Source organism: Monodelphis domestica, chromosome 3, assembly GCF_027887165.1.
Source record: "Monodelphis domestica isolate mMonDom1 chromosome 3, mMonDom1.pri, whole genome shotgun sequence".
NCBI lineage: Eukaryota > Metazoa > Chordata > Mammalia > Didelphimorphia > Didelphidae > Monodelphis > Monodelphis domestica.
Window position 1 is genome coordinate 500,626,512 of NC_077229.1, and position 12,764 is coordinate 500,639,275.

The following is a 12,764-nucleotide window of genomic DNA, read 5'->3' on the forward strand; positions in this document are numbered from 1 at the left end:
CAAGTCACTTGACCCCCATTGCCTAGCCCTTCTGCCTGCCAATACACAGTATTGACTCTTAAGATGGAAGGTAAGGGTTTTAAAAAAATAAAAAATTTTTAAGAAAATTAAAAAAAAAAAACCCAGCCTGATAGTTGAAGAGAAGTTAAACTAAATTGTCAGATAATAATATAGCACCACATGATTTCTTCACTGACTTCTTTACTGCCTCTTTTTTGACTCACTTGTATATCCATCCATTACTCAAGTCATTCTTTGCATATTTATCCACCTGCTATTTGAAGTAAATGAAGTATCAATTTCTATATGTTTATTTGGGTTTGCTGTGTTCTTTTAATAATGTTCAGTCAGAGGAAGGGCAAGCACCAATTTGGGTATGAATGGCCTGCCAACCAGACTGAACGGGAAGATAAAGATGCATTTTTTCCATTCATATGAAGTTAATAGTAGCCAATTAGCTTCTCTGTTGCTGTCTCACACACACACACACACACACACACACACACACACACACACACACACAGTCAGTCAGTCAATAGTTATTCATTAAACACTGTGTGCTAGGGGTACAAAGAAAGGCAAATGCAGTTTTTGCTCTCAACATATTCTGTGAATCTTAAAAATTCTCAGATTCTACCTTGGAACATTTAGTTAAGGCTATTCCCCATTTTAAACAATGAAGGTACTTGGTCAGGAATGTATTGGGAACTCTAACATTATTCCACCCATACTTAGGCATATTTTAGGGAAAGATAAAGTTGTAAACTCCTTACTGAACAATGAAAAAGTACTTAACCCATACTTATAGTGAGGCAAAAGCCCTTAAGCTAGGTCTATTTTTTGATCTAATATAAAAGGGTGCTAAGTACCTATGAAGGTCAAATTAATCACTAAAAGGTCAGGTAACTTACAAAGGGCAAGCTTAGCAAGAGGTGTGAAGTATTCAGAAGATATAATCTACCCAGAGAAGGTGAGAACTAAAGAGTGGTGAAAACTAAGAATGGGCAGTCCTAGGAAGAGCATCTACTGTGATTGGTAGATGTGAAAATTTAGGGGAGGTGACAAAAGAGAAAATTTTCTTTAAAAGGAAGGAGCTTGAGGCTTCTGGAGATAGTTCAGCTTTGGAAGCTGAATTGGAGGTCAGGAGTCAGAGGAGGCTCTCTGAAGGAGTTGGATCTTGGACTAGTTGGAGTAGCTGGGCCTCTGAACACTAGAGTTTTGCTTGGGACAAAATCTTGTGGTGAGTGGATAAAAGACTGACTTAGTTTTCTCTTTTAAAGAGAGCCTAGGCCCTTTAATGAAGTTTTAGTCTACTCAGAGAAAGTGATAAAAAAAGATGTGAATTAAGAATGGACAGTTTATGGCAGACCACGTAGGTTGTGATGAAAACCCTCAAAAATTTCTGTGAAATCTCTTTCCTTTCTCTCTTTGCTTGCTGTCATTCTTGAAGCCAGCTAACTCTGCTTCAAAACACAGCTGCAACAGTGGGTCAGTTAAAACATTTTGATTTCTCCTTAAATTAAATAGAATACAGCTGTTTTAAATGTTAGCAACAGGGCACTAAGGTCCTGGCTAGGAGAGCTGTTTCTAAATATCCTTTCCTTTAGGGAACAACTGCTTAAATTAGGATTAAGGGAAACCTGGGAAAAGCTTTTGGCCTTGTCCTGCTTCCCACATGTTTACTTTAGAAATATGGAATTACAGCTAGTTCAGAACTTAGTTAACAACTGGCTTTTCAGTAAATACTTTGTTGGTTTTTTTTTTAGTACAAACATTGTTCTGCAACTTACTTAACAACTGGCTCATCAGCTCCATGACCAATCTTGTAAATACAGAATTCCTTGTCTCTCTGAAAGGGTTCATCCCATGGAATTTATGGCAAAATCTAATCGACATACTACTTTCCCTTGAGTTTTTGATTGTTGTAGTTGTAATATTGGATCTCTTTGAAGAACTCATTTCTCAGTCAAACCAACCAATTGCTCCCTCTAATATTCAACAAAATGCAGAACTAAATACTCAGCAGGAGCTTATAGAGGAAAGTCATGGGGGATCGTAACTTTTATGAGAAGCATTAAAAAAGAGTTAAGAACATTATCAGAATCTCTGTCCCATCCTGCTCTGGATACTAACCCTCCTAACCAACCCACTGCTCCCCCTGCCCATGCTTCCAATCCCACACCCTCTACTCTAAGTTCTAACCCCACCCATACTGACCATCCTAATGCCTCCACCCTAAGTTCACACCCTACTCATTCCTCCAACCCTAACACCTCTGTATCTATCCCCCCAGTTACTAACACTTCTTCCTTTTCCCCTCCTTTCCACCCTGCCCAATTCAATTCCCATATCCTTCCTACCTCTGATCTTTCTGGCACTATGGGACAACAACAAACCCTCTTCCTCAGTGTGCCCAACTCTTCTCTTTTTCATACCTACCCCATTGAGAATGGAGCAAGAAGGCTAGAAACAGAAACAGGAGTACCAAATAATTCAGATAGGTTATTTCCTTTAAGGGAAATACCCACTTTTAATAAAGATGGGAACTTGGTATCTGTAAGACATTATACACCTTTTAGCCCTGAAGATTTAAATAAATTTAAGGAAGATCTTCCATCATTTGAGGAAGAACCAATATTAATTATAAAAAAATTAGAGAATGTATTCAGAACTTTTGACCCCACTTGGATGGATGTTGAGAGTTTTTTAGAAACATTTTTAACAAAAAGAGAAAAAAACAATATCATCTCACTGGCTAATCAGAAGCGAGGTAGAAAAGGACATTATTGGCCAACTGAAGGTCCACATTGGAACCCCAATGTTGAACTAGATCACACCAAACTAAACCAGGCCAGAGAAGCATTATTGACAGCCATGAGAACTTGCTTGGATAGACCTGAAAAATGGTCAAAATTTGAAAGAACCCGACAAGAAATTGAGGAGACCCCCCTCCCAGTTTATGGACAGACTTATTGACATAGGAAATACATATGTGGACCTTGATTTATCCAGAGAAAGGAACATTAGGCAAATACGTAGGCAATTCGTTGAGAATTGTTGTTCAGTGGTAAAAGACTACTTTAAAACTAGCTGTCCTAATTGGAACTCTGTGGACCTCGAAGAATTGAGGAGAGTAGCAACCTATGTTTATAAGGGTCATGTAAAAAGACCTGAGGAACACAATACATTAGTGGAAGACTTAAAGAAAGAAATTGAGATGTTAAAGAGACAATTGAAAAATAAGGGAGAAACCATAGCCCCTTTGCAGGAATCCACAGATAAATCAGTAACCTGCCACTTCTGTGAGAAGAAGGGACACAAAATGTAGAACTTTTCTCAAGAGTATCCGAAGGAATATGCACTTTAATAACAACTTTAGAAATAATAACTATAGAAATGATGATAATAATCATAGAAACCAGAATTTTTGAAATTTTTGAAATTATAGGAATGAGGAAAGTAATGAATGCTGGAGGGGATGTGGCAAAGTAGGGACATTAATTCATTGCTGGTGGAGTTGTGAATTGATTCAATCATTCTGGAGGGCAATTTGGAACTATGCCCAAAGGGCGATAAAAGACTGTCTGCCCTTTGATCCAGCCATAGCACTGCTGGGTTTGTACCCCAAAGAAATAATAAGGAAAAAGACTTGTACAAGAATATTCATAGCTGCGCTCTTTTTTTTTTTTCAAAAATTGGAAAATGAGGGGATGCCCTTCAATTGGAGAATGGCTGAACAAATTGTGGTATATGTTGGTGATGGAATACTATTGTGCTAAAAGGAATAATAAAGTGGAGGAATTCCATAGAGACTGGAACAACCTCCAGGAAGTGATGCAGAGCGAAAGGAGCAGAACCAGGAAAACATTGTACACAGAGACTGACACACTGTGGTACAATTGAAGGAGATGGACTTCTCCATTGGTGTCAGTGCAGTGTCCCTGAACAATCTGCAGGGATCTAAAAAACACTATCCACAAGCAGAGGATAAACTGTGGGAGTAAAAACACCAATGAAAAGCAACTACTTTACTGCAGGGGTGAAAGGGATATGAAATGAACACTCTAATGCAGATACCAACAACATGGAAATGGGTTTGAATCAAGAACACATGTGATACTCAGTGAAATTGCACGTCGGCTATGGAAGGGGGGGGAGGAAAAGAAATTGATCTTTGTTTCCAATGAATAATGTTTGGAAATGACCAAATAAAACAATGTTAAAAAAAAATTATAGTAATGACTATAGAAACAACTATGACTATAGAAATAAGAACTTTAGAAACCAAAATTAGTTAGTTTAGTAGTAGTCTCTCGGTAACCGAGGATGACGATTGTCTTTGTGCGCTTTCATCTGGGATGTAGATGAGTGTGCACAAAAACACTTGCGTGTGAAGGAGATTTAAGTGGAAAAGTCCATGCACAGAGACAGTACCACTCTCTCGGCCTTGAAAGCCTGGGTCCATTGGCATGAAAAATCGTTACACCTGGAGACTTCCTCAGCTGCATTGGATGGCTGTGTTGTCTTTTGTGCTCCAACACGCCCTAAGCACTCCACAGTGCTTTGCTGCGTTGCCCTCTCAGCCGTTGAACCTTCTTATTGGTTTCTTCTGTCTGTTCGGCCAAAGCAGTCTTCACATGCTGGGTGAGCAAAGCCTTAGTTCACCAGGGGTCTACAACCCGATGGCTACCCTCACAAGGTTTGGCCAGCCTGTTGAAGCCGTTGCCCGGGGTGTGGCCACTGCCACATGCTAGCAGCTACTAGGAGCTACAAGTGAAGAGCTGAGTGTCAGGTGAGGGTCAGAGGTTGGAGAGCTGCCCTAGGAGGGCACGACAAGCCCTCCATACCAGAGATACTATTCCTCCCTGAGCACCCCATACACCCCAAAAATTATATTATTAAACAAAAATTATAGAAGTAGGAATTGGGAAGATAATGACAATGCTCCAAATGAAGAAAATGATAATACCCAACAACAATATATAAGAAATGGTGCTCGTCCAAAAAATACTCAAGATGCTAATGCCCCTCATGGGGGTGCTCTTCAGGGGGGTGCCCAAGGAACATCCCGAATATAATGAAGATGGTTCTTCTTAGACTTTATTGATTTTGTTGATATTAATTAACTTTTTTCAGTTTTGTCTCCCCTCCAAATAGTAGGAAAGAATGAACAAAGAACTTAAAAATATGATTGGAAAATTATGCACTGAGACATATTTAAAATGGCCTGAAATTCTCCCTCTGGCCCTATTTTATCTTAGAAGCAGGCCTAGAGGAGACCTACACATCTCACCGTTTGAGATGCTTTTTGGACATCCGCCTATACAAGCTAAACCTTTTTTCCCTGCATATACATCACTATTAGGGGGAGATACTACTATTGCTTCCTATATACAGGAATTACAGCACAAGTTTCGTGAACTTCATGAATCCGGAGCTGCAGTACAAGCTGGACCACTAGACTTTTCATGACCTGAACCCAGGAGATAAAGAGTATATTAAGAATTTCAAGCGTACTGGAGCAACTCAGCCTTCGTGGGAAGGATCATTCCAAATATTGTTAACTACTCCAACATCTATAAGGTTGGAGAGAAGGACTCTTGGATTCATTGCTCACATGTGAAGAAAGCATCTTCTGTTGAGACTGATTGACTGTACCCTATCATATGCATTGGAGATAATAATCCATAGACAAGTGGATACTGTTTTTTCAAGAACACATTGAATTCCTGATTTTTTCCTTATTTTTTTTATTGCTTTCCTTTTATTTTTGATTAGAATATTTGATTTTTTCCTTTTTTCTCATTTATTGTACTAAAGGTACATATAATATTAATTTTTTCTGCTGTAATATAAGTTTAATATATATATATACACATATATATTTATATACATATACTTGCTATAATATCAATGCATACCCCAAAGCTGCTTAAACTATGGGAACCTGTCATTTATTGATAAAATGTAATGGAACTGTGATTAATGTTTATGTATGATTCCAGAAAATGGGATAAAAAACAAGGAGCACAGACTTAACCTGAAAAGTGCCAAAAAGAGCACACAAGTCAAAATGAAACCAATCCTTGTGGGATTGATGACCTTCTACGCCAATATGGAAGGAGTTGAAATTAGTGTGAGACTCGAGGTTGCGATGCTTGACATATGTTAAGTCATAGGACTTCCAACACTCCTTGTGAAATACTCATACAAGTATAAAATTTGACTAGTATGCTGGCTCCCTATATCCCTGAGAATGTAAAAAATCAGACGAGGGAATGACACTTCCCTATCAAAATAAAGTTCTAGTTTCCTTTTCTTATAGTATGGCAACTTCCTATAGTCTTGGCTGCAAATGGGTAAGTGAAATATTACTGCATTCTGTCCTACAGACTTGTGGGATAGAAATTACTTTAAATTGGACCTATACAAGGGCCTATTTTGAAATTTTTTTTCCTTATGTTTTTGGTTGTTTTTCAATTCTTTTGATAATTGACTCATACCATTGCATCCTGAGCTGAACTGGATGTTTTTTTTTTTTTTTAACACCCACTTCAGGGGGGGATTGTATTTTAATTTAAATTAATTTAATTTTTGATTTTGTTCGAGAAAAGATCTTCAAGGAAGAAGCTTGATAACTCCTAAATCCAGAGAATAAACTGTTGCAGGAAGATGCTGGAAAATCCACACTACATCAAGAAGATTAAGAATGAACAATGGGTGTGGTTGATTGAACTGAAGTTTGATTGAACATTTATTGTAAATGTACAAATTTATGCCAAGGGGACTGCCCCTAATTTGGCTTTCTGTCAATGCGCCTAGCAAAACATTGGTTTTGCTTTCTTTTCTATTCCTCCCTCACTACTGTAATTTCCTCTTAGAAAATTGAATATTGTATGAATCTGTAGTTTGAAGTGCATTTAGGACTACAAGATGATTATGTTAAATGATCAATGGTGAGACTAGTCTCCCAATAATCATTGGGGGGGATTGTGAATCTTAAAAATTCTCTACCTTGGAACTCTACCTTGGAACATTTGGTTAAGGCTATTCCCCATTTTAAACAATGAAGGTACTTGGTCAGGAATGTATTGGGAACTCTAACATTATTCCACCCATACTTAGGTATACTTTAGGGGAAGATAAAGTTGTAAAACTCCTTACTGAACAATGAAAAGGTACTTAACTCATATTTATAGTGAGGCAAAAGCCCTTAAGCTAGGTCTATTTTTAGATCTAATACAAAAGGGTGCTAAGTACCTATGAAGGTCAAATTAATCACTAAAAGGTCAAGCAACTTACAAAGGCCAAGCTTAGCAAAGAGGTGTGAAGTACTCAGAAGATATAATCTACCCAGAAAAGATGAGAACTAAAGAGTGGTGAAAACTAAGAATGGGCAGTCCTAGGAAAAGCATCTACTGTGATTGGTAGATGTGAAAATTTAGGGGAAGTGACACAAGAGAAATTTTTCTTTAAAAGGAAGGAGCTTGAGGCCTCTGGAGGTAGTTCAGCTCTGAAAGCTGAATTGGAGGGTCTCTCTGAACACTGGAGTTTTGCTTGGAGCAAAATCTTGTGGTGAGTGATTAAAGACTGACTTAGTTTCTCTCTTAAAGAGAAAGGCCTAGGCCCTAGCCTTTTCCTACTATTTCCTCTTACTCTGTCTCTCTCCCTTTCCTTAATTCCTTCATTTGTATAATTAAAATCTCCATAGAACCCAAAATACTTGGGTATTTCATATTTGGGAATTTTTCCCATGGCAACCACTTATTTTTTATTTAATTCAAGACACTAAAATTATCTTTACAGTTTTGGCGATTCAAAGTCTTGAAACCCACATTTTCATGGTCACATTTTCACAGTCACAATTCTAACAATAAAACAACATTTAACTAAGTAGGTAAGTAGAAGGCAAAGTGGAGAACCTAGTGCAGAAGGTATAATTTGGGAAGCCAGGAAACTAGGAGGTAGAGATAAGAAAGCAAAGCAATTCAGGCATAGAAGATGGCTGGAGCAAGAGCCCAGAGAGAGGAAATTGCTTTCAGGTTCAACTGCCAGTAGGTCAGTGTCCCTAGATTGTAGAAAGTGCAGAGAGGGATTATGTTTAAGGAAGAGGGAAGATTATTAATATGTTCCTGGAGGTATAAGGGAGCCACCAGAACTCAGTGAGTAAGGTAGGTGGACACTTTAGATCTGTGCTTTAGAATATCACCTTGGCAGTTGGATGGAGTAGGGAAAGAAAAGTCTGGGAGACCAATTGCAGTTGTCCAAGAGATAGATGATGAGGGTTTGACTTAGAATTGTGCCTTGTCATTGAGAGAAGGGCATATATAAGAGATATGCTGTGAAGACAGAAATGACATAATTTGGCAACAAATTAGATAAATGGGAGGAATGAGAATGAGAAGCTGAGGATGACACTAATTTTGGGCCCTAGTAATAGGGAGGATGGTGGTACCTCAGAGAGTAATAGGAAAATTTGGAAGAAGGGAGTTTTGGGGGAAGGATAACAATCTAGGGGCATAAGAGTAGACTATTGATAAATGTTGAGTAAGGTAGAATTATGTTGGAAAAAAGTCTACAAATAGTATTATTAATTTCATGCCATTTCTGACCAGTTTATTTGTCAATAGGTAAAGAGACTAACACAGAGGTATGGCAGTAAATCGGCAAAATCTAACTCCAGATGATATTGAGAATAAAGAATATATTGTGGATAGGAAAGATAAACTTATTGAAGAATGTGAAGAATTGTGGAAACAGATGGAAAAAGTAAGTACCAAGAGATAATCTAGATATACCAAAATTAATATATTATTAACAAATTAATAACTGGATGAGGGTGGGGGAAACCTGAAAGAATAAATTTCAATGTCCTCAGTAGTTTCCTTAGTATTTAGGATGAGCACTTTTTTACAAATGTCAGGTGTACATATTTTCAACGCATTCTTTCTAGTATCAGTTCAAAGGTAATAGAACAATTAATATCTTCTTAAAAAGGCAAAATTATTTCTCCATCATAAATCTTTGTGTCTTTTCTAGAGTATTTCCAATAGTTTTTTGTTTGTTTTATTACTACATAGGGATAATGTGTCTTTTATGGCTCTGGAAAAAAAGTTTATCATGACTGCAAGAAAGCACAGACAACTACTTTTTCTTTTCCATTTTACATGTTTTGCCACTTTGCTCATTTGACACCTTATCTAACTCTGAGGAGGGAAAGGAATAGTCCATTTTATAGTTATCTATTTTATGATATAATTTCTAGGAACACAATATTTTGTTAAAGCTGGTACTTTCTATATTTCTATTTTAAATAAAATAATTCCTTATATATGTTGTATTTCATATCTTATATACCTTAGGCACAGTAAATGGAACTTTAAACTTTGAGTCGGGAACACTTAAGTTCAGTTTTTACCTTAGACACTTCCTAGATATGTGACACTGGGGCAAGTCACTTAAGTTTACTCAACTCAGCTTCTGCGTTTCCTCATCTATAAAATAGGGATAATAATAGTACCCACCTCCCAGAATTGTTGTGATGATCAAATGAGAAAACTTTGCAAACCTTAAAGTGCCTTTAAATGATAGCTATTATTATCATATGTTGAAAGAAGCAGATCATAAAATTTCATGTTAATTGCTTTAGAGAATGAATCCTTTTTAAAAATATAGATAATAATTCAGAGGTGGTTGAATAACCATATAGTGAAAGAATGTTGATTAAAAAATAGTTGTCAATCTGTAAGAGTCCTTGACCTATTCATATTAAGCAGTTCTTTTTAAACCTTTACCTTCTGTCTTAGGAGAGCAGTAAGGGTTTGGCATTTGGGCTTAAGTGACTTGCCTAAGGTTACACAACTAGGAATCAAATCTGATGCCAGATTTGAACCCAGAATCTCTCTTCAAACTACTTAACTGCCCCCCTATTAAATACTTTTACTAATAGCTTGAATGAAAATTTAGAAGGCATACTTATCAATGGAATAAAGCTGGAAAAGATACCTAATTCTAAGTACATATCCAAACACAAATATTGCAATGCACCGAAAAGATAAAAGGAGTAGGTCTAAAAGATAATTTTGATATAGTTTTAACATTTCCTTTCTATGTGTAAGTTTGTTTTAATGGTTGTGTTTGCTACGGACATATGTTGGTATTATTGAACTTAAAAAAAAAAGGAGAAATGAAATAGTAGGAAAAGGTAACAGAATGAAACATGTGAGAGAGAGATTTTAGGATTATTGAAAACCTCATGTAACAATATAATTACTGTTGCAGGTTGTTGACTTTTGCCTTTTTTGGATTTTGTATTTTTAAGTACTTATTCTGTATTTTTTTTTTAAACCCTTGCTTTCCCATGAAGACGCATCCGTTCCAAAGGCAGAAGAATGGTATGGGCTAGGCAATTGATTTGCTAAGTGACAATCTAAGAAGTGTCTAAGGCCAGATTTCAACCTAGGACCTCCCATTTCCAGGCCCAGCTCTCTATCCTCTGAGGCACCTAGTTTCCTCTTTAACCTGTTTAAAAGATTCATCAATATTAGCAGCATACATAAACATCTTATGCTATTTTTCCTTAGACCTTTTCTTTGTAGTTTGTCTAGTTACAAAATCACTTATCTTGTTGACTATATTTCCTCTCTATTTGACTGTTTTGATATTCTTCAGACTGATTTTCTTCCTTTCCAACTTATATTAGTCAGCGTAAACTCTGTCAACAGTTCTGGTCTCTCCTAATTAATGGTAATCTACTTGCAACAAATTTTATTTAACTATATTCTTAGTACTGTTTCTTAGCAAGTATGTGAAGAAAATTTACCCTCCCCCCTTTCTGGGGCCACATACCTTGCATGAGCGTGAACTTGATCTAGATTGTGTGAAGGTAATCATTGGGCAAATTGGGTCATGAAGATAGTATGGCAGACAGAAAAAGGCAGCAATGGAGCCAAAAGATCATGAGACAGCGGGCAGGGTGGATATCCCCTGCACTGACTCCCTAGACTGCTCCCCTGGGTGGCCCAGGAAAGATAGAAAGCCACAGTTGGCTCCCAAGACATGATGTATCAGAGTTAGTGGGTGGAGAAAAAGTTTGATAAACTGAGGCAAGAGTGGATTTCTCTCTCTTCTCTTCCTTTGTTGCTGGCTGGACTTCCCTGTGAGCCTGGCTACGGGACCCAAATGAGGGCCACAGAATAATAAGCTACATGGAGCAGAAAGGAAAGTACCTTTTTATCGCTCTCCTGTTTTTTCATCTTTTTCTCCTCCTACTTTTGAATTAATAAAATTATTATTTTATAGCCAGTCTCATAATTTTCTGTCTTATACAAATGAGAGCTTTGAATTCTTATATGTGATATAGTTATTAGAGAGTCAGTCTCAGAGCCAAAAATACCTTAGGTTAACCTCTTAGTGCCCTAAGCTATTCTCTAAGAATATAAATTACAGCAGAAATACTAAGCTGCATTGGTAGAAGATCCTGGAGATCCTCATTTCATGAAACCATAGTTCTAGTTCTTACTCTTATACCCATTCTTCATATTGTAATTAATTATATTGTTTTTTTTTGTGGATATTAAATTGACTTAGAAATATTTGTGTGCTGCAAATAGGATGCGACTTACTTTTCTTTTTTAATTAAGTGTCAGCAGGAGATAGCACTGGCTGGAGGTGAAAGACTTAATCATTCGGATGCTCAGGTATGTCTTATTCTTTTTTCTTCCGAAAAGATAAGTAGAATGAATTAGTTGTTTTCAAAAAATAAATTGTATGTAGAGTTTTTCAGCATATTTTTCCAAAATGAAGAGCCTGAAGTTGTACCATTTTCAGGCCTGTCTGAAGATGAGTCTGGATTACCAAAGGCTATGCCAGCAGAGTGCAGGCTTGGCCAAGCTGATAAACCTTTGAGAACAAGCCTTGTGACATACTGACTCTATATTTTTCTTTCAGAGACCTTGTCTAGATGATGGATTTTTTGGCCACATTTAAAGATATAGTAGAGAATATTAAAATTTAAAAAAAAATTTAAAAAAAAAATAAAGATATAGTAGATGTTCTTTATTGATGAAATGAGTACCTCAAAGCACCTAATTGACAACATTTTTTGCCAGATAGAAAATTCTGCACTCTAGCTTGATCAAAAAGTTGAGAGTATATTGCTAATGGTGATTTCTATTTCAGAAGTGAAACATTAGGTGTGTTGAAGTTGACTGCTTTCATGAGAACGAGTGACTATTGGGCTTCTTTTAAGGCCTGACACAAATATAAACTTTTTTCCTAGATGTAACTTTAAACATATTTAAAAATAAAACATTACCTGAATCTGAGATATGGACATTAATTTGAAGGATCATTAAATTTATATAAAACATCTACTTAATTTTTTTATTATCTTAATCTGGCAAAATGTAATAAATATAATTACTGTAATGTGGATGAGGCCTGACGTAAAAATATACTCAAACCCTACATAGTAGGGCAATATAGTCAGATAATTTTTGAGCAAACAGGGTATAGAGTTATAGAGTCCATCTTCCTAATGAAGTTATTAGAACATTTTTAGAGGAAACTAATTGTGCCCTGCTGAGTTAAATTTTTTTTTCTATTTTTGTTATTGCTTTAAAGGCAATGCTGAAGTTTTTCACTTTTCTTGCATAAGAGAAAAAAAGTTTTTAAAGTTTTATTCATATCGGCAAAAAGGAGTACTTGATTGTCACTCTTCTTGGAAGAAATTGTTTCTTGTTCACACCAATTTTGTTTGTAAT

The 12,764-nt window shown here is 36.5% G+C and overlaps 1 protein-coding gene across 5 annotated transcripts in view; it reads left to right on the top strand.

Annotated features, from left to right (window-relative positions):
- CENPK (centromere protein K) overlaps positions 1–12,764 on the top strand; it is a 44,183-nt gene that overhangs the window by 2,217 nt on the left and 29,202 nt on the right. For 2 of the 5 annotated variants that reach the window (XM_007486392.3, XM_007486391.3), the window contains exons 2-3: positions 8,631–8,769; positions 11,643–11,699. In XM_007486392.3, coding sequence (XP_007486454.1) covers positions 8,653–8,769; positions 11,643–11,699 — 174 coding nt within the window. In that variant the 5' untranslated portion in view covers positions 8,631–8,652. Of the gene's footprint in view, positions 1–1,122; positions 1,241–8,615; positions 8,770–11,642; positions 11,700–12,764 lie in introns of those variants that run through there. The other 3 variants (XM_016431320.2, XM_016431318.2, XM_007486393.2) reach the window with 2 other exon arrangements.